At 41.1% G+C, this 25,458-nt stretch overlaps 1 protein-coding gene across 6 annotated transcripts in view; it reads right to left on the bottom strand.

Moving 5' to 3' along the window:
• LOC133954338 (VPS10 domain-containing receptor SorCS1) overlaps positions 1-23,889 on the bottom strand; it is a 166,169-nt gene extending 142,280 nt beyond the window's left edge. For all 6 annotated transcript variants that reach the window (XR_009920769.1, XR_009920768.1, XR_009920770.1 and 3 more), the window contains exon 1: positions 23,052-23,889. Coding sequence is in view for 3 of the 6 variants with exons in the window: in XM_062388711.1 (XP_062244695.1) it covers positions 23,052-23,753 (702 nt within the window). In the remaining 3 variants the exon portion in view is untranslated. The remainder of the gene's footprint in view (positions 1-23,051) is intronic.
• Positions 23,890-25,458: the final 1,569 nt, after the last annotated feature.

Raw genomic sequence — 25,458 nt, 5'->3', positions numbered from 1 at the left:
TCTCTCCCTGTTGCTCTACTGCTCTCTCTTGCTCCGAGTGTCTAATGTTTACCTACTCCTCTGCCTCCCTTAACAGTAGTGGTACATGTAATAAATGTAGTGTGTTGATAGCGATGGAGGCGAGGCTTAGCGACTTAGAAGCTCGGCTCAGCAGCTTAGAAACTCCGTTAGCTGTAGTTAGCCGGCTCCCGCTAGCCGCGGAGCCACCTAGCTTAGCACGTAGCTTAGCCTTAACGAGCAGTCCCCAGACTAGTCCCGTGCAGCCGGGAGCCCAGGGCAGATGGGTGACGTTCCAGAGGGGGCATAGTGCTAGACTTAGAAAGCCCACGATTAAAGAGCCACCAGCTCACGTTTCAAATAGATTCTCTCCACTCAGCGAAGCACCCGCTGATAAACAAACTCTGATTATTGGCGACTCGGTTCTGAGAAACGTCAGGTTAGCGACACCAGCGACCATAGTTAATTGTATCCCAGGGGCCAGAGCCGGCGACATCGAATCTAAACTTAAGTTAATGGCTAAATCTAAAAAAGGTAAATACAATAAAATCGTAATTCACGTCGGCAGCAACGACTCCCGGCTTCGTATGTCGGAGGTCACTAAATTGAATGTTGAGTCGGTGTGTGCTTTTGCTAAAACGATGTCGGACACAGTAGTTTTCTCTGGCCCGCTCCCTAATACAACAGGTGATGACATGTTTAGCCGCATGTTGTCTTTTAACCGCTGGCTGTCGAGGTGGTGTTCTGTAAACGGCGTGGGCTTTATAGATAATTGGCTAACTTTTTTGAGAAAACCTGGTCTTGTTAGGAGAGACGGCGTTCATCCCACTTGGGATGGAGCAGCTCTCTTATCTAGGAATATTACTAAGTCTATAACATGACAACCCATAGTTGGGACCAGGAAGCAGAGCTGCAGTGCTAAACACTTCTCTGCGCTCCCTCTGGATCAGTCACAAAACCCCATAGAGATTGTGTCTGTTCACCGTCCGATTAAATTATTGAAATTAAACAATAATAGAGCGAGAACTCCACACAAAAATTTAATACAAATTAAAACAACCTCTGAAACAATACAGGAAACCCAGACTTTTAAATGTGGTCTTTTAAACATTAGATCACTGGAAAAAAAGGCTCTTTTAGTTAATGAAATAGTCTCTGATTACAACATAGATTTATTGTCCCTCACTGAGACGTGGCTGCATCCTGATGATTATGTCAGTCTAAATGCATCTACTCCCCCCAGTCATATCAATTCACAGGTTCCTAGAGAAATTGGGCGAGGAGGTGGAGTTGCTGCTATTTTTAACTCCAGTCTATCAATTAATCCTAAACCTAAACTCAGCTACAAGTCATTTGAATGTCTGGTTCTTAGTCTTCCACGCCAATCCAGGAACCACCAACAGCCAATCATATTTGCCGTAGTTTACCGTGCTCCCAGGGCTTATACTGAATTTTTAAAGGAATTCCCTGAGTTTTTATCAAACTTAGTCCTAAAGACCGATAAAATTATTATTGTTGGTGACTTTAATATTCATGTTGATAATAATAAAGATTGCCTTAGCGTAGCATTTATTTCAATACTAGACTCTATTGGTTTCAGTCAGTGTGTGCACAAACCTACTCATTGTGGTAACCACACACTTGACCTTGTATTATCGTACGGTGTCGCAATTGAAAATTTAACAGTACTTCCGCGCAATCCAGTTCTATCAGACCATAATTTAATTACCTTTGATTTTTCAATAACTGAATATATGCCACTAATAAAAAATTCATTTTCTAGATGTCTACCTGATAGTGCTGTAGCTAAATTTAAGGAAATAATCCCAATTACATTTAAACCCGTATTAGCAGTAGATATAAACAACAAATTCTTTAGAACCCTGAGCTCCATTGAGATCGACCACCTCGTCGATAGCTCTGCAGACTCATTACGATTAACATTAGACTCAATAGCGCCTCTAAAAAAGAAAAATGTCAAACATAGTAAATTAGCTCCATGGTATAATTCCCAGACAAATGAGTTAAAACAATTATCAAGAAAACTAGAAAGGAAGTGGCGCTCCAGCAACAATGTTGAAAACCTCATAGACTGGAAGAATAGTGTTAAAGAATATAAAAAGGCTCTCCACAAAGTAAGAGCCGACTATTCAAAACTAATAGAAGAGAATAAAAATAACCCCAGGTTTCTCTTCTGCACTGTAGCCAGGCTGACAGAGAGTCACACCTCCACCGAACCCAGTATTCCTCCATCCCTAAATAGCAATATCTTTATGACCTTTTTTAATGATAAAATTCAAACTATTAGAAATAAAATCAACCATCTCCTGCCCTCAATTGGCACTAATACCCTCCCAACAACAGAGATCTCAGAAACGGCTGAGAATCCTACCCATTACTTAGACAGCTTCTCTCTGATCACCCGTGATCAGTTTACCAAATTAATCTCAGGTTCTAAACCAACAACCTGTATCTTAGATCCCATTCCTACCAACTTACTTAAAAACATTCTGCCCCTAATTGATAGTTCGTTACTTAACATTATCAATCTGTCATTATCATCAGGTTATGTACCACAGTCTTTTAAAATAGCTGTCATCAAACCCCTACTCAAAAAACCCACCCTAGACCCAGAGGTTTTAGCCAATTACAGACCAATATCTAACCTCTCCTTCATTTCTAAAATCTTAGAAAAAGTGGTAGCCAATCAGCTGTGTGAGTTTCTCCAGGAAAATAATATATATGAAGACTTTCAATCGGGGTTTAGAGCCAATCACAGTACAGAGACAGCCTTGGCAAAAGTCACTAATGACCTTTTAATAGCCTCAGATCAGGGACTTGTGTCTGTCCTCGTTCTGTTAGATCTCAGTGCAGCATTCGACACAATTGACCATCAAATTTTATTACAAAGACTAAAACAGTTAATTAACATTAATGGAACCGCCCTTAACTGGTTTAAATCGTATTTTTCTGATCGCTCCCAATTTGTGCAAATTAATGATGAGTCATCTGTGCGCACCAAAGTTAATCATGGTGTTCCACAGGGCTCTGTGCTCGGCCCAATTTTATTCTCATTATATATGCTTCCACTAGGAAACATTATCAGGACACACTCGGTAAATTTCCACTGCTATGCGGATGACACCCAGTTATATTTGTCAATAAAACCTGAACAAAGTAATCAATTAACTAAACTTCGAACATGTCTCAAGGACATAAAAACCTGGATGACCCGCAATTTTCTCTTATTAAACTCAGACAAAACAGAGGTTATAATACTTGGCCCCAAACACCTTAGAGATGCATTATCTAATGATATAGCTGCGCTAGACGACATTGCCCTTGCTTCCAATGAAACAGTCAGGAACTTGGGAGTGATCTTCGATCCTGATTTATCCTTTAATAGTCACTTAAAACAAATTTCTAGGACCGCTTTTTTCCACTTGCGTAATATTTCAAAAATTAGACATGTCCTTTCACAAAAAGATGCAGAAAAACTAGTCCACGCCTTTGTTACATCGAGACTGGACTATTGTAATTCATTATTATCAGGCTCCAAAAGGAAGTCGTTAAAGACTCTACAGCTTGTCCAAAATGCTGCAGCACGTGTCCTGACGAGAACAAAGAGAAGAGAGCACATTTCTCCAATATTAGCATCGCTACACTGGCTTCCAGTTAAATCTAGAATAGAATTTAAAATTCTCCTCCTCACCTTCAAGGCCCTTAATAATATAGCGCCTGTATACCTTAAAGAGCTGTTAATACCTTATAAACCCACTAGAGCACTCCGATCCCAGAATTCAAGCCTACTTGTCGTCCCTAAATTCTCTAAAAGTAGAGTAGGAGCCAGAGCTTTTAGCCATCAAGCCCCTCGGCTGTGGAATAATCTACCACTTTCAGTTCGGGAGGCAGTCACCATCTGTTCGTTTAAAAGTAGGCTCAAAACCTTCCTTTTTGATAAAGCTTATAGTTAGAGCTAATTAGTGCGCCAGAACGTTACTTGTTCTATTTTATGACACATGACACACGGAGCTTCTCTTTCCAGCTTCTCCTTCCTCTTCTCCATCCCTATCCCCCTTCCCCGGAATCCCTTTGCTTTATCACCCGCAGATCCAGGGCCTCTGTGGCCGCACCATGGATTACGGTTTGTGGATCGCGCACCGGGGGTCACGGTGTTGGATCCAGTGTGGCGGATTCTGAGTCATGTGGGCTGATCGTGGTGCTGGTGGCGGACCCTGTGTCGCGTTGGCATTGGGCACGGGTGGTGGATCCCTCACATGTGGCTCTCTCTGAGGTTTCTACATATTTTTACCCTGTTAAAAGGGTTTTTTGTAGTTTTTCCTTACTCTTGCTGAGGGTTAAGGACAGAGGATGTCACACCCTGTTAAAGCCCTATGAGATGAATTGTAATTTGTGAATATGGGCTATACAAATAAAATTTGATTGATTGATTGATAAAACCGTGAGTCGAAATGAAACACAGCAGAGGCTAAACATAACTATGACACACAAACACATTTGAAACACACGCAAATAAAGATAAATATTTGTGTCAAAACAACTATCACAAAGACAGTGTGTGGTGTGAGGTCGGTAACACCAAGATAAGTGTATACCTTTGAACAGGAAGAGCTTATCTTATCACTCATCAAACTACTGAATTCCATAGCCAAAAGGCACAGTAATAACTGCTGCCTCAGATTCAAGATATCTACACGCTTCCTTTGGAAAATCAAACGCCTTTTTTTATTTATTTTCTCAAATCAATACAAGTACGCCTTTTCATTATTAGTGATATACAAAGCACCTCCTTCAGATTCTTGTTGATATTAGAAGCAGCGCCTGGATTGCTGTGCTCCTACTCTCGCTCTCATCTGACTCCTACTATCACACACCTCCACAGTGCACCACTCGGGCAAGTGGTGAGTCAAGGATGTGAAGGGCCGACCCCCACACGCTTTGTTCAGCATTAGCTCGACAGCAGATGGATCTATGATAAATCTGATGCACAATAGTAATCAATTAGGTCTGACAACCACGCTTTTTTTTTCATTATTTTACTTCGTAAACCTGGAGTAGGATGATTTTATTTCACTCCACGTCACGCCCTGGGAGGGATTTGTGGTATGATAGAGTCCCGCTTTATAAGGCCCCCCCCCCCCCCCCCCCCCGCCACCTGGACTGACTCACTGCAGAATGAATGAATTAATTAGATCCCTGTACGGCTGGTGTCCAACAGGAGGACCTGCAATACTAATGAGCTGACGCCCAGTGTAGACACGCTCATCCAGTCTGCTGTCCCGCCATCTGTAGTCCACTGCTACGTATTTAGAACGTGCATCGACAAACAAATCCCTGTTTTGTGCGGACTGTCAGAGATGAAGGATTAAAGAAAATGAAAATGAAAATGATTGTGATTACCGATCCACTGAATCCGACTTAATATTTACATGTGACTGGGCTTAGACTTTTATTTACATAATAATACATAACTATAATGTCACACAGTTTACAGACACACTGTTTTCCTATTTAATTGAAGACTTTAATGTTCTTTCCTTTTGATGTTAAGCTGCTGTCGGAAAAACGGAAACACGATGTTTTACATTAAAAGCCTTCAAGCAGGCCTTCAGTTATCATCACTTGTTTTCCTACAGGACTTTAATGTGAGGCATCTGCACAATATATCAAGTTTTATTGACGAGAGCTTGACATCAATCAACAGAACGACAGAAGCAAGCGCAATTGGTTGATAAATTAAAGCAGTGATCTGTTAAAAAGTTTAACTGTGTGTGAGTGCACGTGACTGGTCGAAAACCTATGACCATGAGTTCAGATTTTGCAGCAGACACTATCTTGCAAGTGCCTTCTCTCTGCATGTTTCTGAGCCGCTAATATTAGATGGATGTGTTCTAAGTATGATCCGGCGCTGGTGCTGTAGCTGCACTGTCAACAGCCTTACTTTGCTGCTGTCTAATGGACTGTGATGGCTGGGTGCTGGCTTCAAGAGCTGTGACATGAGGTGCTGGGCCGATCAAAGCCTCATCCCAGGGATATTCACATTTCACATGTTAATGACAGGGCTGAGGTAAATGTGTTTAGACATTAGCAGATGTGGCAGCTACTGTATCTCCAGATGTCTTCTTCTGTCCCCGGTGTGCCTTTTCGAGGATGACTCTATACACAGATGGCACCTGCCAAAAAGCGAGGAGTGAATTCTTTGCTGTATCACTGTTTCATAAAACACATGGACACCTCTTTCAAAAAGGCCACAAGAATATGGGACTGTTTTACTGGCCCATATGTTTTCAACATTTTATAATGTATGAATTCACACCTGTCGATGGTGTATTGTCTCATTTGTAAAATGGCTCCCACTCAGTCAATATGCAGCAGCAGTTTGACTCCACACAACAACTGTCACCGCTCTGTTGTTCAATCAGGGATTGTCACATATCGTCAACCCTTCAAGTAAAAGAAAATTGTAACTAATATTCTACACAATACAGAAATAATATTTTAGTTTAATGTGAAATGATTGATCTGGGTCAACCCCTGGTGTCACTGCCACCTGACCAAAGAGGAAACAAATTATTCATTCATTTTTTCTTTTGATATTTATAATGCTCTACCACCATGTGCAACTTTCTCCAGCTGTGAGCAGCAGTTGGCAATGCATCATGGGAAAATGGATTTCAACAACATAAGTATGTTGTTGTTTTTATTTATTTGCCATGATCTTTGCATTTTTTTGCCACTTATTGAACATGCATGCTGGCTGCTGTGAGTATACAAACAGACTGTCTTCCAAACTTAGTGAGGTTGCTCAGTGCTGGCTTACTGAACATGCCACACACAGCTGGCAACAGTATATGATGAAGCAGCGTTACTTTGAACAAACTATTATAACATATAAGAAAGGCAATTGCTGTTAATATATTAAGAATACTGCTCAAAACTTATTTTTATGGTCCTGTATTTATTTAATTGCAACCTTTTCTTTTTAGTTAACACCCTACCGCTATTGTTTTAAAATACTTTATTATGTTATTATATTCTGTTTCTGTATTATTCTTGTAAAGTGCCCTGAGCAGTATGACATGCTACAAAGTGATATGTAAAAAATATTAATAGTAATAATATTATGCTTATTCTTATCATTATTATTAAAATTATGTTTATTAATATCACTATTATCTTTATTATTGTTGCTGTTGCTGCTGTGGTTGTTGTTGTTATTATTATCTTCCATTGTGTCACTTTTCCAGTGCGGATACACTGAAACGAAAACCGTGACACCCCAAAAACCCTTTCAGCAGTCTTATTCAATACTGCAGTGCTATACATTAACCATAACAATGAGCTGTTTCGGCTGTGGGTGGCTCCTCCATCACCAGTGAAAACAATGACACATTATTTACTTGCTGTCCATCCCATTAGCTTATGGAGCCACAGTAGTAAACCAAGTCCAACACAGAGCTGTCAGGTGATTCTCTTCCAGCAGCCGAGAGCATCCTGACATTCATCTGTGCTGTGTCTCTGCAGTCTCTGGAGATTCTCTGTTAGGCTGTATGACTGATCAGCCTCTCTAAAAAGACTCTCTGTCTCCACATTACCTTTCCATTAACAAACATTACAATTGCAGGAGCAGCTCTAAGTGTCTATTTGGGATTTGGCTGCGTACTCTGACTTTCGCATCACCAATTCAAAGTCCCTGTGCTAATTTGCAGCACTAATGTTGTGACATTATGCGCTTCCACTAAACAGAGACGTTAACTCAGCTATTAGTCACACATGGAAACAAGTGTTTTTTAATAACATGTGATTGATGAAGTTACAGCCATGTTTCCAAGACGTTAATTATGAGCAACCTCAGAGTTATTAGTAGAGAGTTGTTTGTAACTACTCATTATGTTAATAGATGAGAAACTCTAAATATTCAAAACAGGAAACATTAATTACATATGTTTTAAAAAATGGGATTTAGAAGTTTTTTTATGTATTGTTTGTTGTATCACAGTTAGTATAGTAATTCACTCAGTGGTACTGCAGCGTGCACACACACACACACACACACACACACACCAAAACTTTAAGAACCATTCAGCTTAAAAACAACACATAGTATGAACTTCACCACCCAGCAAGATAAGAGTGAAATGAGAAAAGTATGAACTTAAGCATGACTTCTGTATAGTGCCGTTTGTATTGTATTTCTTCACGTAGCGTGTTTGAGGAAGCAGGAAAAACCATCGCTCATAATGACGAACAATGGGATACTGTGCAGACTCAATACCAGATCTGTGAATTACTGGTCGGGTCATCTGTGCGTACAAAGCCAGGAGCAGTGTGGGCTTTCAAAAGCAGAGAAACAGGAACAAGTTGTTTTGCCTTTTGAACATTAAGTATTTGGTATGTACCATATACATTTCAAGAGATGGAGTAGGTAACACAAGGGCTCTTTTTTAGTCTTGTTTTGTTACACATTCAGACTTTTTATTAAAACAACAACCAGCTTGTGCAGAGTGGGAGAGACTCATCCATCGCCTGTGCTTTGTATTGTTCGCAGTTCCTTCTCAGCTATTTCCAACACTCTGTGTGTATCCGTGTTATATCAGGCTTGGTCAATTAACTTGGCCAACCCTCTCATCTGCTGCCCTCAGTCAACGTGCTGGGCTCTTGAAAATCACCGTTTTCATCTTCACTTTCAGACACATTCCTGTGGTTTACAGATTGCCACTGATTCAATTTGAGCCACAGAAATGGGCCACAGATGGGACTCTCTGCCTCCAGAAAGAAGGCCTCTGACTACCTTGCAATAGCTGTAAGAATCTTCCTTGTCAATCAGTATTGCTACGGTAGGGAGAGGTTTCAAAGGAAACAGATAATGTATGAACACTGTGTCCAGCAATCAAGTCCTTTGCCTCAGACTAAAAGCCACAGTCAGAGGTTATCAGCTGCATCTCTATGAAGTCCATCCTGCAAATCTGACTGATTTAACTCTGCGCTCTTCCTTAATACTGTCTGTTTTTTATTTGCAAATAACATTGTACCCGTAACTGTCAAAAATACACAGACAAAATCTTTATTTGAGCACGCTCCACCTCGCAGCTCAGCATCTAAGCTGCGCTTCACTTCTCTGCTAAAAGTGCGTGGAGCTCGTCCCTGCCACACACCAATCCCCTTGATTGCCATCGTTCACATCAAAATGTCAATCACATCGCGGAGAAGATGGGCCGCTGCAGGCATGTCACCATTGACAGCACTGAAGGTACAGTGCAGCGATGTTTGTAAAGAGATAATGCCACTTCACTATAAAGTGCATTTACTGTATCTAGAATGACATACGTGTATGTGTCCATTTCCAAATGTTTAGTTTATTCCATTGAACCAAATTCCTGATGGTTTTAGGAATGCCCAATATTGCAGATTTTAAATCCAGCTTTTTACTAATTATTTACTCAAATCTATGGTCATTCCATCAGTGTTTGAGACTATTATTTATCTTTAAAATTGTATTATTTTACTCAACTCTATCAGTTTTTTTTGTTTCAATTAAGTAATAAAACTTTTTAATGGTTTAACATAATAGTTTAATTCAGTTTTATTCAGCTTGAAAGGTGTTTTTAAGACTTTCTTATCTTAAAATGATTTCATTTTAACCTTGTCTCTGTGTTGTTTTTGCTGTCCATGTACGGAATCTACCTCTGTGTATGATGTGCTTTAGAAATACAACTGCCTCACCTACAGTAGCCTTTAGCAAAAGCAATAATCAGCACATAATATCAGTTTGGATGAATAATTTTGTAATTAGTTCTTGGTAGTCCAGTTTCCTCTCTTTGAGCTCATGTTAGACTTGATGCGGTGCGGTGCAGCTCTGAATATCTACCAATTAATTAAAACTATATATATATATATATATATATATATATATGTATATATTACATGTAATTTTGTCTATGTAAACAATTGTGTAAACATAGAATATTCATTTAATATATGACCACTGTCTGTGTATAACTGTTGGCTTCTCTTTGTTTCTGTTATTTTATTTCATTTGTGCTTATTTCGTATTTCTAATGTGCTGAATATTAAAAAAGGTCGAACTATTAATTTCCAAACACAAAGTGATGAGTTTTAATCTCCTTCTGACATGGTCACTATACACTAAAGTTTGAATTTTCAGCTGAAAGAAAGTAACACACTGAAACACAGGGATTTCCTCAACATCCTTTTACTCTGCAGCCGTTGGTGGATCAAGTCAGAGACAGTCAGACGTAGTCTGAGTTAGTCCAAGTCGAACATATTTAGGGATATTTGCTATGTTTCTATTAGGGATCTCACAATACCAAACATTTAGCAGTCGATGACCATACATGAAATTACCACGATTCTCGATACCAACAATAAATCCTACGTAATACATTCCAACATATAATAAACAACAGTAGCTATGTAGCCTTCAAGTAATATATAAAAAGAAAAGACTAATAACATTACAAAGGACAACAGGGGCATGTAGGACAATTATGAGATCTCAGTTATCAGGTAGCTCTGTGACTGTATGAAAACAGCAGAGGCTGCACACACAATGTTATGTTTATTACGTGTCTTGTAATCTCCAGAGCAAATCAAACAAACACAAAGCAAACCCCAAGTATTACACGGGTCCCAAAAACCTCTGACCAGTGACTGTGTCCACCGCCAAGACACAAAGTGAGCGCAGGTCAGCGGGGGAGCGGATGAGAGGACATGTGGTGGTATAATACAGCATGGTTCAAGGATATCGGACATGTAATGTACGCCTGCCCGATCCCCAAGCAGTGGCGGCAACCATCATTGACTGGTCGGTATTATTGGTACCTCCAGTACTGTAAAAAAGGAGTACCATAACATTTTTAGAATGTTAGAATCGCCTTGATACTGAAGTATCGGTTTTCATGACATCTAGATCCGATTCACAAACTTATCTCCCTCTGGCGTCTGGCTTTCTGCCATGTACTCCTCATGATGTGGGTACAACATTGAGGTGGTGGGGTCGAATTTTGAAAACCTGAAACAGAGAGTGAGCTTTTCATCAGCTTAGTTTTTATGTTTTATTATTGCAGCTGCTGTTGGGCAAGAGTCCCTACAGAACTAACCATGTGGTGGGATCCACACACAATGGGTCGTAAAAGTGTGGCCTTTGAGCCAAGATGAAGCCAGCTAAAGTCTCCCTCTAAGATCCAGCATGGAGAGTGTATCTTCTGGTGTTAACTTAATCCCTGGGGTCTCCCCAGAAACCCCTGCTCTGCTCCTGGCCGCTCCCACTCTCCTTTGACCTCTGACACTCAATTGGCTTAAAGCCAGCATCATCCCATGACCAGCACCTCAAGGAGGCAGGACCTCTCAGGTAGAATAAAACCACTGAGACATCAATAATCGCTGCCATTTTCCCTGCTCTGAAGACGTCAACAGACCCCTCCGGGTCTTTCCAGATGATTTAGTTGCTAAAGGGGGCAACCAGAGTTATTTTCTTTCATTTCTTTCATTTTCTTTTATCTCAGTCGACGTTTTTATTTTCAAAAGGACTTTTGAAACATTGTGACCGTTTGAACAACTTTAAAGAGACTTTACCGGTCAAACCTCAGCACACAACGCCACTTGGGTGCTGAGTGGTAAAGTAAATGTAACTTGTCTCTGACGGTGCTTTTAAGAGCTTTGCTCTCTCCTTGTATGCTCGCTCTCTATCTCTCTCTCTCTCCTCCTAAACCGACCTATACACACATCCGATCTGTATTTAGAATACAGTTCACGTAACATAGTTAAATCTATATTCAGAGAGGCTGGACACATCTGGAAGCCATGCGGCCCAACGCCAAAGCAGAGACAAAGAATTCTCTTTGTCTGAAAATCCCTTGGTGTAATTCATGTGACGACCACCAGTGTGAGCTCCGGCCACATGGTGTCATTAACATAGACTCCATTTTGAATAACGCAAGTTAAACCACCATTTTGAGTCTATTATTGCCACGCCTCCTCTCTCCCTCTCCTCCCATTCTGGCTCTAAATTCATAACGGCTCCGCCATCTTGTTTTGTAGTCAATCCGCCATTTTGAGAGTTTTTAGGCCTTGATTCCACGAATCATGATCGGCCGCCATCTTAGATGTGACGTCACCACGTGACTGCGTCATCGCCACGCCCCCTTTCTTTTCTCTCTCTCTCTCTCTCTCGCTCTCTCACACACACACACACACACACACACCCACACACACCTCCACAGACACAGAGACACATTGATAGACACAGACAGATATACACACACAGATACACATAGATGAATACATATGTTTTTCCAAATTGTGATAAGCGCCTGCTGTTGTTATCTTTGAAATATGGGAGTTTGTTAAAATGATGAATCATTAAATAACACTAACTTTATTTCACATGCACACACATAGACACACGCACACAGAGAGACACTTTGACACAGACACACACGCACACACACCGAGACGGACATACATAGGTAGACCGCCGGTTTTACATGTATTTTCTGAATTGTGATAAGTGCTGCTGCTGTGTTTATCTTTGAAATATCGGAGCTTGTTAAAATGATGAATCATTGAATAACAGTCTAACTTTATTTCCCCTTTAATAAATGCTTTTGTAATTAAAGTATCTCTAGTCTGTGATTATTTGTGCATATGTATGTGATTGCAGCTGGATTATGATTGCCTGTGCTCGAACTTAGAAGCCTTCACTGTTAATTAAATAATTATTAATATTAAATATTGAGATTATTGATTTGACATTTATCATTATGAGACTGATATTTTAAAGATTGAATTGTTGGTCCCTGTAACCAGGGTGGTGCCCCGCGACAATAAGCAATGATTACAGATTTGTATTATTCTTAATTGATAATTTTATTGTTTTCATTAATTATTTTAACTATTATTAATGGATAACCGTATCATTTCTAATTAAATGTGTTACTATTCTTAATTAATAGCTTTATCATTTTTGATTATTTTTAAGAAATAATTGTTATTTTAATAATCATATTTCATGATTATTAATAATTAGCCAACGTCAATTCTACTCCTACTATTGCACAACACTGCCATCTCATTAAATGTCCATTTAAGGTTCAGAGATAAACAAGATCGTAGTTTGAAAATGAGTGAACCTCAAGCACTAAAGGGGAAACCTAAAATCCAAGTGGCATGTAAAGCCCAAGGAATCTTTATATCACAAGGCTTGTGTGTTTGTCAAATGTCAAACAGCGTCTGAAACCAACCCTTCCTCTACACCTCTCAAACGTTGGATTCGGATGGATGCAGCTGACAATGTTTGTAACTTTTCAAACAGCAACAATCTGAGAGGCATGTCCACTTCACGAAGCAATTGGCCAGGTGTGGGGATGAGAAGTATGCGTTTGTTAGTTTGAAGATCTCTCTCAAGAGTTCTCCTTTCATTTTTCACAAAACTGCTTTCATTCCCTCCGTGTGTGAATAATCCAATGCAGTACTAAGAAGGACTCTAAAGAGAGACTGACGGAAACAAGTGTGTCCTCATCTCCATTTGTTGTATTTGGAAAAAAGTAAACAGGCTTTTTTCCCGTTTTGGAACAGGCTTAAACACTGTTTGATCACCAATGCTGAGGCTTCCCTTTCAACACGACTTGCTGCCTTTAGTCACATCATTTTAGGAGGAATCTTCATCCTATCAATTCTCAGTTTATCATTTCCATGGTTCAGGGGGAGGACTGACATGAAAAATCAAAGTGCTAAAATGAGAAAAAAAGCACAATACAGCATTATGGCGTTGCTAAGAACCTAAAAAGGTAGATTTTCCATATAAATTCAAAATATTTTGGGGGAAATTATGTAAAACTTTTGGCACACAAGCATCACATTATCATAATGATCAGGATTTAAAAAATCCAGTAAGAAACGTACTATTCTTTATTATTGTAAAATTACAAAGTTATTTAAAATACTCTTGTAACATGATGAGTTTGTTCTCAAAATCAAAAAAACATTACCCTAATACTCTGTTGTAAAAAGGTGGTATTCTAATTTTACATTTTATATCTTATGACTTAACTAATAAGGAGAGTGAAACAAAATTAAGAAACTAATCCTTCGTAGGTAGAAGGACTAACGCCATGAGTTTAACAGAAATACATTCACTACTTTACAACATAAATGGATCCACATCCTGTAGAAAATATAGTATATGTCTTAAGATGGGAGAAAAGACAAAATACAGGTCTTAAGTCATCAGCCTCCAATAAGGATAAATCCATTTCCGTTGAGTACAAGACAAAGTCTTCCCACTTATTATAAATTGAAGAGGCCAAAAATCGAGTGGCCTGCAAAAACACCAGCAGACACAATGTCATTGAATGACTGAAAAGAAATTGAAGAGTGAGAAACAGAAAGGTGGTAGCAATAGAAATGAAACTCTCAGGAGCACCTAAGGGTACTTACTGAAATAAAGTGTGCCTTCCTGAGGCCTCACAGGCTCGGCTGAGAGAGCCCCAACATATTACCCACAAAGTGTATAATATTTGTCGAGAGCCTGCCCACAGGAAGACCCTGACTACTCCAGAGACGCCCTTAGAGCATAGTACTTCAGAGTCAAATAATGACTTATTTGTAAGTGTTTCACGTGGGATTTTTCTCATGCAAAAGAAAGACAGGATGGAAATCCCAGTTTGGGATATACAGCCTGATGGCAAGTAAAATGCTGCTAAGTGGAGCGTGACAGCGTCCGCCTGCCTGATCACTCCCAGGCACATACCCCGAGGATCGCTTAGCCCACACAGTGGCTTCGGTTATATTTGCTGTTTCAATGTGTCTTTAAATCTACTCTCAGCAGGATGGGCTAAGTAACGGGTCTGAAAGCACACAGATAATACTCAGCTGGCGTCGAAACTGAATGTTCACAATCTGACTTGGAGGCTCACACTGTAATTTTAGCATAATTTGTGGCCAAGACACATGGTCCGAGCGAGCAAGTGGTCTAATGTTACTAAAAATTGACGAATAAACAGGAGCAGGAGTTCTGAGGGACCGGTTTGAGTGGGATGATGAAGATATTTTTTCAACAACAATCACATGGCCCCATATGGCTGAGGCCATTGGTTATTCAGATTTAGGGGGTAAAGGCAAAACTTAGTTTAACTAAAAATCACTTTATTTCAACATCCATTATTAGCTGTATGAAGAAAAATATGGTTTCCATTGGACAGGGGTTTGCTATAACAAGAGCAGATGGAAAGTATAGGAAATATGGAAATAAACACACTAGAGAACAGTATGATTTAGTCCATTAAAGTCATCTAAAAACATTATTTATCTTTTCTTCACTTAAAGCAGTAATTTGATACATATTTCTTACCTTTAACATAATGGCACAGATAATTTGTTCAACTTTTTCATTCTTCTTTGTGAAGTGTAAAGTAACGGGAAAAGTATTTATGTAAAGGAGGTGTATTGTAAAACATTCAGTGATGTATGTAACAATGTGTGTTGTGATGTTATAAAAAAAGGTTTTCACTAGTGTTAAAGAAAAGAACCAGGTATCTGTTTACGCTTGGGCCACACTGGCTGCGGGATTGATCTGCTGCGTATCACAGGCGTCTGTTGTTCACACAGGTAGCACGTCTGCAGAGCTGCTACGTGGGGTTATTGGTGTAAATACAATATTTCCTTAAATAAAAATCGGGCCATGTACTCAACTAAATCCCCGGACTCGACAGTATGAGGCCATGCATCTTCCGGTCCTACAGTTACAGTAAAGACTTTGTTAAAATGAATGCATGTATTCTGTCAACAGAAACACATATGTGTGTGATGTATTTTAAAGATAGAGGCATACAAAGTATGGAAAAAGATAATTTTCACTGTCTGCAGTCATTAGAGAAAATAGGCGATACCCCAACTGTCTAGAAGAGCAGCGCGGCTCAGGTACGTCTCATGCAGGCAGTTTGGCCGCTCTGATCTGATCAAATGAGTGCAGAAATGAAAAGTGGTCCATGAAGCTCACACATCCAGTGTAGCGAAGGCATATAAAGTATTCCCCAATCTGTCCATCAAAGTAAGAGAAACCCCTTTTTGCTTAACCATTTGGTGGGTTCTAACCAGAGCAAAATAGACTGATTGATTGATTGACTGATTGATTTGATTTTCTCTCTCTCTCTCTCTCTCTCTCTCTCTCTCTCTCTCTCTCTCTCTCTCTCTCTCTCTCTCTCTCTCTCTCTCTCTCTCTCTGCATGTGTATCAGTGTGAAAAGGGATTTTGTTTTGAATCTATCTTTTTCTCCCTACACTGTTAAATGTGTTTAGTTTCAAAAGCTTAACAATAAGGAAGTGAAGGGACAGCCAGTGATAGATAGATAGATAGATAGATAGATAGATAGATAGATAGATAGATAGATAGATAGATAGATAGATAGATAGATAGATAGATCCGCATATACATACATAAATAATTAGAATGAGTTTGGACACAGTGAAATTGTACCTGATGGTGGTACTGGTTAAAACCTTAGATGAGGACAAAAGTAGGAAGAAAAAAACACAAATCGGAACTGGTGCTTGAGGAAAGGTCAGTTGACCACCATAATCCATTTCTTATTATTATTAATTTACCAAACTCAGTATAATTTCACAGGATAGGTGTGACATGCTGGTGGAAAGCTAAAATATGAATAACTTTTAATGCAACCTTTAAATCACTGTCCTTTTTAACAATAAATAATACTGTACTGTATAAAAAGGTGAGTCAAATTGTCTGCTAACCACACCACTTTTCCTCGCTGCACAACTCTGCCCTAAATTACATTAGAAGATTTCTGCCATCTTGGATGAGCAGGTTGTGAATGTGCTCGTCCCCACATGTGGCATTGACGGCCGTCAAATGTCTCCAAATTAGCAAATTGTGACGGCTTGATGGTGTGGAGGAAATGTCAGTGCACAACGGAGATTTGCAACAAATCTTTGGGTTGGTGGTAAATTAGCTGTTGCTATGGCAATGAGAGTGCATACACAACCATTAATAGATTCCATCAACACCTAGAGAGGTAGTGCCAGACTGTCATGGGACAGTGAGTGAGTTTCTCAAAAATTCTTCAAAGAGTGTCCTGTGATCAATATACTCATTAATTGGCAGAAAAATATTTTGATAGATCACTCGCTCATCTGTGAAAGACAAAATGCTGTTGTCTCTGCAGGGTTTCAATTTTAAATTCACTTGCTTCTGTTGCTTTCGTTGGACCGGTTCCAGCAGCAGGACAATACGTCTCAGGAAGCTCAAGAGTAAACTTCTCAGACTGACAGACAATATGTCAGGCCGAGCGATCTGACTGACAGGCCAAAGTACTTAATGCCTGACATTTCATAATGTAAACAATGCTGTCCCAGTGCGTGTGGTACATCCATCTGAGCAATATGCCACAGGTCCCACGGCGAGACTGCTCTTTGCCTGTAACCTTTTTCCTAGCATCTTAATGCTGCTCTGCCAGCACCAAGAACTCTCTGTGTGTAATTTTGACACAGTGGTGTAAAACTAATTCAATGTTTCCGTGCTTCTTATCAGGACTCAGATGTGCCTTTATTTTCCAAACTAGTTCAGTGATTGCAGGTTCAATTACTGAGTTCAGTGACTTTTTTCCCTGTTACATTGATGTCTATGCATCGGATGAAGATGAATGTGCTGTTGTGTCGTGTTTCGCAGTGGATTAAAACCACATGTAAACAAAATTTCAAATCGTGGAGAGTAAGTAAGTAGGTAAGTCCTGCCCGTAGTTGCACTGTATGAATGGGTGTGTGAATAGGTGAATGGCAAAAAACTGTACTGTAAAGCACTTTCATTGCAACAATACACAGCCAAAAAGAGGTTGAAAAAAACAGGGTTAGGGTTAGGGAAACATTTGAGAGGCAGGGTGCACCCTGGAAGGGCTGCCAGTGTATCACAGGGCTGCAACTATCCATCATCACATTCCCACATGCAATAAGAGTCTCTAATTGACCTAACCAACACAGGCAAATGTTTAGGGAGAATCTGCAAATTCCACAGAGAGCAGTCCAGACCGGTAGATTCAAACCCAGATCCCTCTTGTTGTGAGGCAACCGTAGGAACAGTGGCGCTATGGTTATTTATATAAAATATATTTTTAATGGTGGGTTTCTAGTCAAAACAAAATTCGATTGGGTTTTATTTGTATAGCAACAAAATTAAAACACAGGAAAGTTACATAGTAAGGTCGAGACCTTGCAAAATTGTACAAAAACAAACAGTTCCCACATCGAGCAGCACTGACAACTATGAAAAGAAAAAAACTCCCTCTCCAGGAAAAAACTCAAAAACCCGACTCAATATGGTCGGCCACCTGCCTCAACCGGTAGATCGGAGAAAAATGGGACAAGGTGAGTGACAGCATGTCCAGTGCTGTGGATTGGCAACATATCTTAATCAAACCCATCACATGCCAGCCAAACACACAGTGTTTGTATTTGACCAGAGTAGTTCCATTTGGGATTAAACATTACATTACTTCTGTCAAAAAAAAAAAAAGGAAAAAATTTGTCATATGACTTAAATAACTTTAACTCCTCTCCATCACAACAGTGTCGTAATGTAAGAGTGTAGAAACAGCAGACGACCACAAAGGAAAGGTTGCGAGAAAGTGGATTAGCCAAAAAATAGATTCTAACCAAATCACCAAGTATATCTTGGAATAAATAAAAATAACACAGTTTGATGAAATACTGTAGACACAGGGTCACATTTTCTTCCCGGGTAAGTATAGAGAGAAGGTTAAGTTTTGGGTCAGTGCTTTAAGTGGTACAAAACTGAGGTCATGATCAGATCATGGAAAAACTCTAAACCAAAATTAAGTTTCAACTCAGAACCTTCGAGGGTGGAGGCAACACAAAGCCATTTTTTACAGTGCAGCTATTATTTCAGTCCAGATTAATATGCCGGCACAATTAAACAGCATAAGGAATGAGTGCAACCTGACCTGAGTCTCCACATCAACATCCTGCATCCTTTGTTATATTAATCACATGTTTCCATCATTTACTAAATTAAGTACAGTCCATTCAACTGCTGCACGTGTATTTGTACTAATGATACATGTTTTTTCTCTATTTGCTCTTGGCCTACAATGCTTATATGACTCTTGCGGCAATTCTGCATGAGTCCTTATTATAACCTCCAATCAAATCTGACATACAGGCTTCCAGTAATGTGGGATGCTTAACAGACGAGCCTTGTAAATGCCTTAAAGGTTACATTTTTGCAAGCAGCAGAGCCCTTCTCTGTATCTTTTTTCACTAGCTCCGTGCCATATTGTTTACGCATGTGTTTATTTATGCAGCAGCTCAGATTATAAAGACTGAGGACGTCTGTTCCCACTTATAGCAACAACTCTACATTTTTAATGCCAGATCCTTGCACGTCTCGAGTAAGTTTTTTGCGTCAACTGAAAGAATAAGGGCAAATTGTTTTGTGTATACAAAAGCAGCATCTTTCACATGGCAAAAAACAAACAGGGCTGATAAACGCTGATGATGGTCTGCTTTGTTTTGAGGGCGGACACAAAATGGCAGCTAGGAAAAAAAAAACAATGATAAATGGAAAATCCTTGCCAGAATCTTTGACATTTCCAGGTGTATTTATTTTCTTGCCATCCACTGTAAGGTCACTTTTTGTCACAAACTACAATAGTTTGTCAGCACCTGAAGCACGGAATGGAATTTCAGGCAGAAGGGAAGTGCAAGGCATGGGAGCCACTGATATGTGTTTGACTGTAATTGGTTTTGTTACAGACAGGGCTAAGTGGTGTGGTTGTAACTAGTGTTGCACGGTGTACCGGTACTAGAAAGGTACCGCGGTACCCTTACGTTAAAAACGATACGGTTTTGCATATTTTTAGTACCGGTACTTCATTGAAATAGCAGCAATCAGAGCGCACTCGCTGTTCCGCTCCCTGTCACTCTGCATGCAGACTGCGAGGGGCTGTGAGTGAGGGCTGCCTGCATGTGTGAGAGCTGGCAGCCCTCACTCACAGCGATTGATCTCAGGGGAGACATGGATCTTGCCGACCGTCCTCGGCTTATTGAAAAGAAAGATGCGCGGAGTGAAATCTGGAAATTATCTGGCGCGACCGGGCGGAGACATAACAAGTGGGGCGCACGAACGGGAGGGTGAATGTGCGGCGCAACTAATGCTTTGACGTCCACATGTCTTTAATGGCGGAGCAGTAAAAAAAGTCATTCTTTCTCGGGAGCCAGGGGCCGCAATCCGCGGCTCTTCAGCCCCTCTGCAGCGGCTCCCTGTACAGTGTTCATATGTTGAATGGTAACGTGAGGGAACGTTAATTTGTCACGGCTCCTGGTTTTATCATGCTGGCCTGATACGATGCTGATTTGACAAATTAACGTGACGTTCCCTCACGTTGCACGTGTTCGTTTTTGCGCACTTCGAAACATTACACCCCAATCACTTGAATGTGTTCTTGCCCTATTGCATGTATTCTCGTTTAAGACGTTGATCTAGCTTTCAATTTGGCTGCAAGAACGTAGCTCAGTTCATTGTCAAAATTAAACTCAATTAAGTAACCGCTATACATGCAAAATAACCTATAATTTCACTCATGTGGGCCTGTAGGCTAATACTAATAGGAATGCCATTTGTTAAGTGTCCAAAAAGCAGGGCAGGAACAAGCTGGTAAAAAAGGTAACCTTACAGATGTTTAATTTATTACTATCAGATAAACCAGTATCGTATCATATTTGTGGTATCGTATCGAAAAAGTATCGGGTATCGTGATATTTTGGCAGGTATAGTATCGAAGTCATAATGTTGGTATCGTGACAACACTAGTTGTAACACTGAGCAGTGCAGTGGTGCAGCGGTCAGGACATGGTTTTGTGGAAGCCTGGTTTTAGGACAAATGTTGAAGACATCGGTGTGGAGACATCGGTCTTCACAGCAGATGAATCCATTTGAATTGAGCCCCAGCCTTTTTTTTTCAGTTAAGCTTTTCCCAGTGTTAATTAAAGTTTAAAGCAATAATCTAAAGGATTTCATTATCTGCGGGGATACATAAATTGTGTTTGTATGGGTACTGTTTTTCTGCTCGGAAGCAAAACAGGACAAGAGCTTTTTTTTCTTCTTCTGCGTCCAGAATTTGTCGTCTCTGAAGAACAAACAAAGATGCCGCAGAATAAAAGCCAGCTGGTAAAACAAGCAATACAATGTTGTACCATGGACGACACTGTGCAGCATGACACATCAACCATCATTGCCAGCTACCCTGTTGATACACCTCATACTCCAAGGAGACAGGGGCTGCAACACAAACAAAAATAAAAAAATTTTGAAACAAATGGGCATTCTAACGAATAAAGCCGGAACTCACACAAAGTTCTTTCCTCTCATGTTGTGTTCTTATTTATACTGAGGTGAACGACATTTTAATAAATTCCCTAAGTTGTGGTGCAACTTAGGACGTTCACTCAAAGGGGCTGAACTCAGGTGAAGGACACTTCTGACTTCATCATCACCTGGACAAAGGCTCGGTGCTGAGTGCTTCTGAAGCTCATTGAAAGAGAGTCTAGACCATGTGCGTGTACAGTGAGGCTGCGGAGTCTCAAGTTTTGTTTTTCTGTACCGTTACCGATAACATTAGCACTGAAACAGAAATGTCTTATGCAACAAATACTGAAATTTGTTGTCAGGATTTGTGCCGTTCTACATCATTGTGAATTAATTATCTTGGTATTCTTAAAATATGGTTCAACAAAAAAGGCCGGCTTATAGGAGACATTATTAGCATTGGATCCACTATTTATTGATATTTAGCTAAATCAATAAATTAAAAGGAAATATAGCCAATTTAATCAAATTCAAAATAACAATTACACATTATATTATTATATTATTATCTGCATATAATTTCATTTAGAATATCTCTCTTTTAGAAATGTGAGTGTTATTTATTAAGTCCTTCTTTACTTCTTAAACTTTTACTGATCCCAAATCATTAGATGTCAGGTTTTACTGTGCTGGCCAGTTTCTGTGGCTACACGGGCGAGCCAAGCAGCTGCTGGTCCCTCAGAAAGGAAATGTTCTCCGTTAAACTCACATACAAAACGAATAATAGAACAATTGATTGCCTGCTCTGAAGGCTGGAGCACCTGTAAATACCTTCCTCCCCCTGAGGACTGCCGCCACACGGACAAAACCCTGATCTGCTCATTCCTGCCTTCACATGAAAGGATCCGAAGACAGCGAGCAAAGAGAGGCCACTCTTCAGCTCTAAACTTTGCAGGTGCTTTAGGCCCGTGGCTCAGGAAACGTGGCCTCACAAAAAGGAGGGAGGAGGGCTGAGATTGCTTAACCTCTCCCACAACCTACGGCGCTACTTGAAAATCCTGCCTGCTGGTCAGAAATGCTCCGTGCTCAACATGCTTTATCCTGACATCAATGCAGCTGCCCCATCATGAGCAAGCTCCTCTGATAAAGCCTCTCTCTCTCTCTCTCTCTCTCTCTCTCTCTCTCTCTCTCTCTCTCTCTCTCTCTCTCTTCAACACTGGAGATCAGTCTCTCGCTCTTGACAAAGAAAAGCACTCAACCCAACCAAAAGTGCAGGGGTAGGCCTGATCTCAACAGTGAGGATTGAATAGTAACCGGTTGAGTAAACCCACTGACTGTTAGTATGCCACTATAATTCATGATCATATTGAAACCCCCGTTTTCAACCCTTGTGGAAGACAAAGATGGAAGCGATATGAGCTGGGAAGTAACTTCAATTAAACAAGAGGGAGATTGTTCCTCTCTTCTTGGTTGTATCTCTCTCGCTCTCTCTCTCTCACACACACACACACACACACCAACGCCTACACACAAACTCTCACACACCTTTCCCAGCGCATCAGGCAGAGATCTGGCTCCTCTCCTGAGTAATGTGTTCCTGACAGCCAACATGAGCGCACGTTTCCCTGCCTCAGTGGATTGGCGCATGGTTAAAGTGGACATAATGAATTACTTACACTGCTGTTCTGGCCGGACCAGTGCACCATTGCCTGGTTGTGAGATGAGTCCCCGGTCAAGGCGAACGTAGAACTATTAAGTTTTAGCTCCTCCTGCCTCGGACCAGCGGCTCTCCGCTCATCTCCGCTCCTGCGCAATTCGGAGCGCGTCACTCTGCGTGCCACCGCCGAACCGGTGCCCTCTCCCGGGTCCTGCCTCTGGGCTGAGTGGGGGGACCTGGCTTCATCTTTACCACTGTTCCTTCTGGTGCGCCTTGTGGGTGAGACGGCTGAGGTGAGACCGACCCCGTCGCTGGATCTCCGCTGGCCACTCATTTTCACGTATGAAACTTTAGTCTTCGCAAACTCGCTCTCACCAATGTCACCGTTTGCGCGCAGGCTGCGTGTATGCCGTCCCAGCCTTGGCACCGTGTACTCCGCCTCATCCGGAGCGCAGTCAGCGGACCCCGCCGCGCAACGGGGCCGCCGACCCTCTCCACCCGCAGCCCCGGCTCCGCGTCCCAAAACTTCTTCCTTCAACCCCGCCGAGGATGCACTCGTGTCGATATTCAACAGTAATTCCTGTGCAAGCCACTTATTTCCAGGCTGACAGGATCTGCACGTTATCTCAGCTTTGGCTGCGTGGAAAAAGCTGAGCATCATCAAAAGCAAAAGCCAAAGCGCGCTGTGCCACTTTGGGCAAAATGTGGATCCCGTCTCCATGGCTGGCGGCACAGAAAGATGCGGCGCAGGCAAGAAGTCCTTTTTTCCCCCACTCCTCTCTCTGCCTCGCCGCTGTGTGTTAATTGTTGCTGCGCTGTGGAAGAGGAACTGCTGCGTGAGTTGTGGCGCTGCCCAAATGCAGTGTTGTAAAAAAGTGCAGCTGAGCCTAAGTGGTCCAAGTTGAAGGATTTGATCAAATGAAGCCCCGCGCGTAGGGGGAGGAGCTGAGCATCCGGAGTGAGCGATGGAGGATAATACTGCGACTGTCTTTCTCCGTATTTGTTACGTTCCACCGTATGGTCGCTTGTAATTAAAGCAGTCAGTAATACAATTCATTTTTACTCTGCTGCTCGTTTGTTTCCCCTCACAGCTACATTCTTTCTGGGAAGCTATGTCTTGTAGTTTTTCCTCCTGTGGCAGATTGTATCAGCAGCCTCCCTCCAAGGAGATGTAATCACCAAATTTTGAAAATAATACTGAATTATTTTTACTCGGACGAACCCGTTTGGATTCAGTTCTGTTGGGCCTCTAACATGTTTCCAATTAAGTGCAGTGTCAGGGATAGAAGATTCTATGACTTATAAAACAGCAAATAAAGAATTCATTAGCTTACATTGGGACATGAGATTTTACCACATCTATATATGCATGCATTTTGCAATTGATCTCTACAGAACGATATCATGATGCCTTTTACTTCACTGAGCTGAGGGGCAAGCTGGAGAATCACCTGTAGGCTACTGGAAAACCTGCCGACTGGACTGAATAATGGATATTTCAATGATTAATAATTGTATAATGTTTCTGTGAGAATTCACAGTGTCTCAGGCGATGAACGAGTGTCTCTTTGATATTGGCCCTGAAACTCTCCGTGTCTCTAAACCCGAGGTTATGGTGATTGCTGATGAGCACTGAGCAGCACAAAGGGATATACAAATGGTCACAGACTACTACAGCAGCTGGCTGCTTTCTAGTTCACAGCAGAGCACGATGCCATGAGGGAATGAGATGGGCAGATGTGCCTTGAGAGGTGATTCATTTCACCACAAGGAAAAAACATCCATAGGCGACAACAAATTAAGATGGAAGAGTAAAGGGATATGTTTAGTGTCAAATACAACCAAGAGCAATGTTTAATTTCGCTGTGATGTCCTTCTAGCACAGGGTTGTCCAAACTTTTTGTCCCGAGGGTTACATACAGAAAAAAATCCAAAGGACTGGGCCCCTCTCGCCGCCACGCCCCCCTGCCCTGGAGCGGACTGTTGACAGTGCGACTCAACCGCGTTGCTCAGGCGTGGCAGCGTCGTGGCATTCTGAGGGAGGGAGCTGTGTTCTGAGGGACAGCTGGCAAGTCAGTGCTGAGAAGTATAATACAGTGGGCCATAGTCCATTATATTACATTACATTTCATTTAGCTGACACTTTTACTTACAAGGCCGGCACATGGTTCTGCAACTGCGTCTGCAACTTTTCAGGCAGTGGTGTCGATGGACTCGTTTTAATTTATGGTTCTTCAAGGGTTGCGCGTGTTGCAAAGCAATTCACCGCCAGAACACTAGGTGGAGTAACGTTTTTTGTCGAAGACGACCTTAGAGGGTTAGGGTTAGGCTTTGTGTTTTTATCACTTTATTACTTTTTCTGGAGGACAAATTTGTCCCTGATCTTTCTCCACAGCTTCGTACCTTCGTCAACCTGCAAACCGACG

Source organism: Platichthys flesus, chromosome 5 (genome assembly GCF_949316205.1).
Source record: "Platichthys flesus chromosome 5, fPlaFle2.1, whole genome shotgun sequence".
Lineage (NCBI taxonomy): Eukaryota > Metazoa > Chordata > Actinopteri > Pleuronectiformes > Pleuronectidae > Platichthys > Platichthys flesus.
The sequence above is the reverse complement of the archived record's forward strand: the minus strand, read 5'-3'. Positions and strand labels throughout refer to the sequence as shown.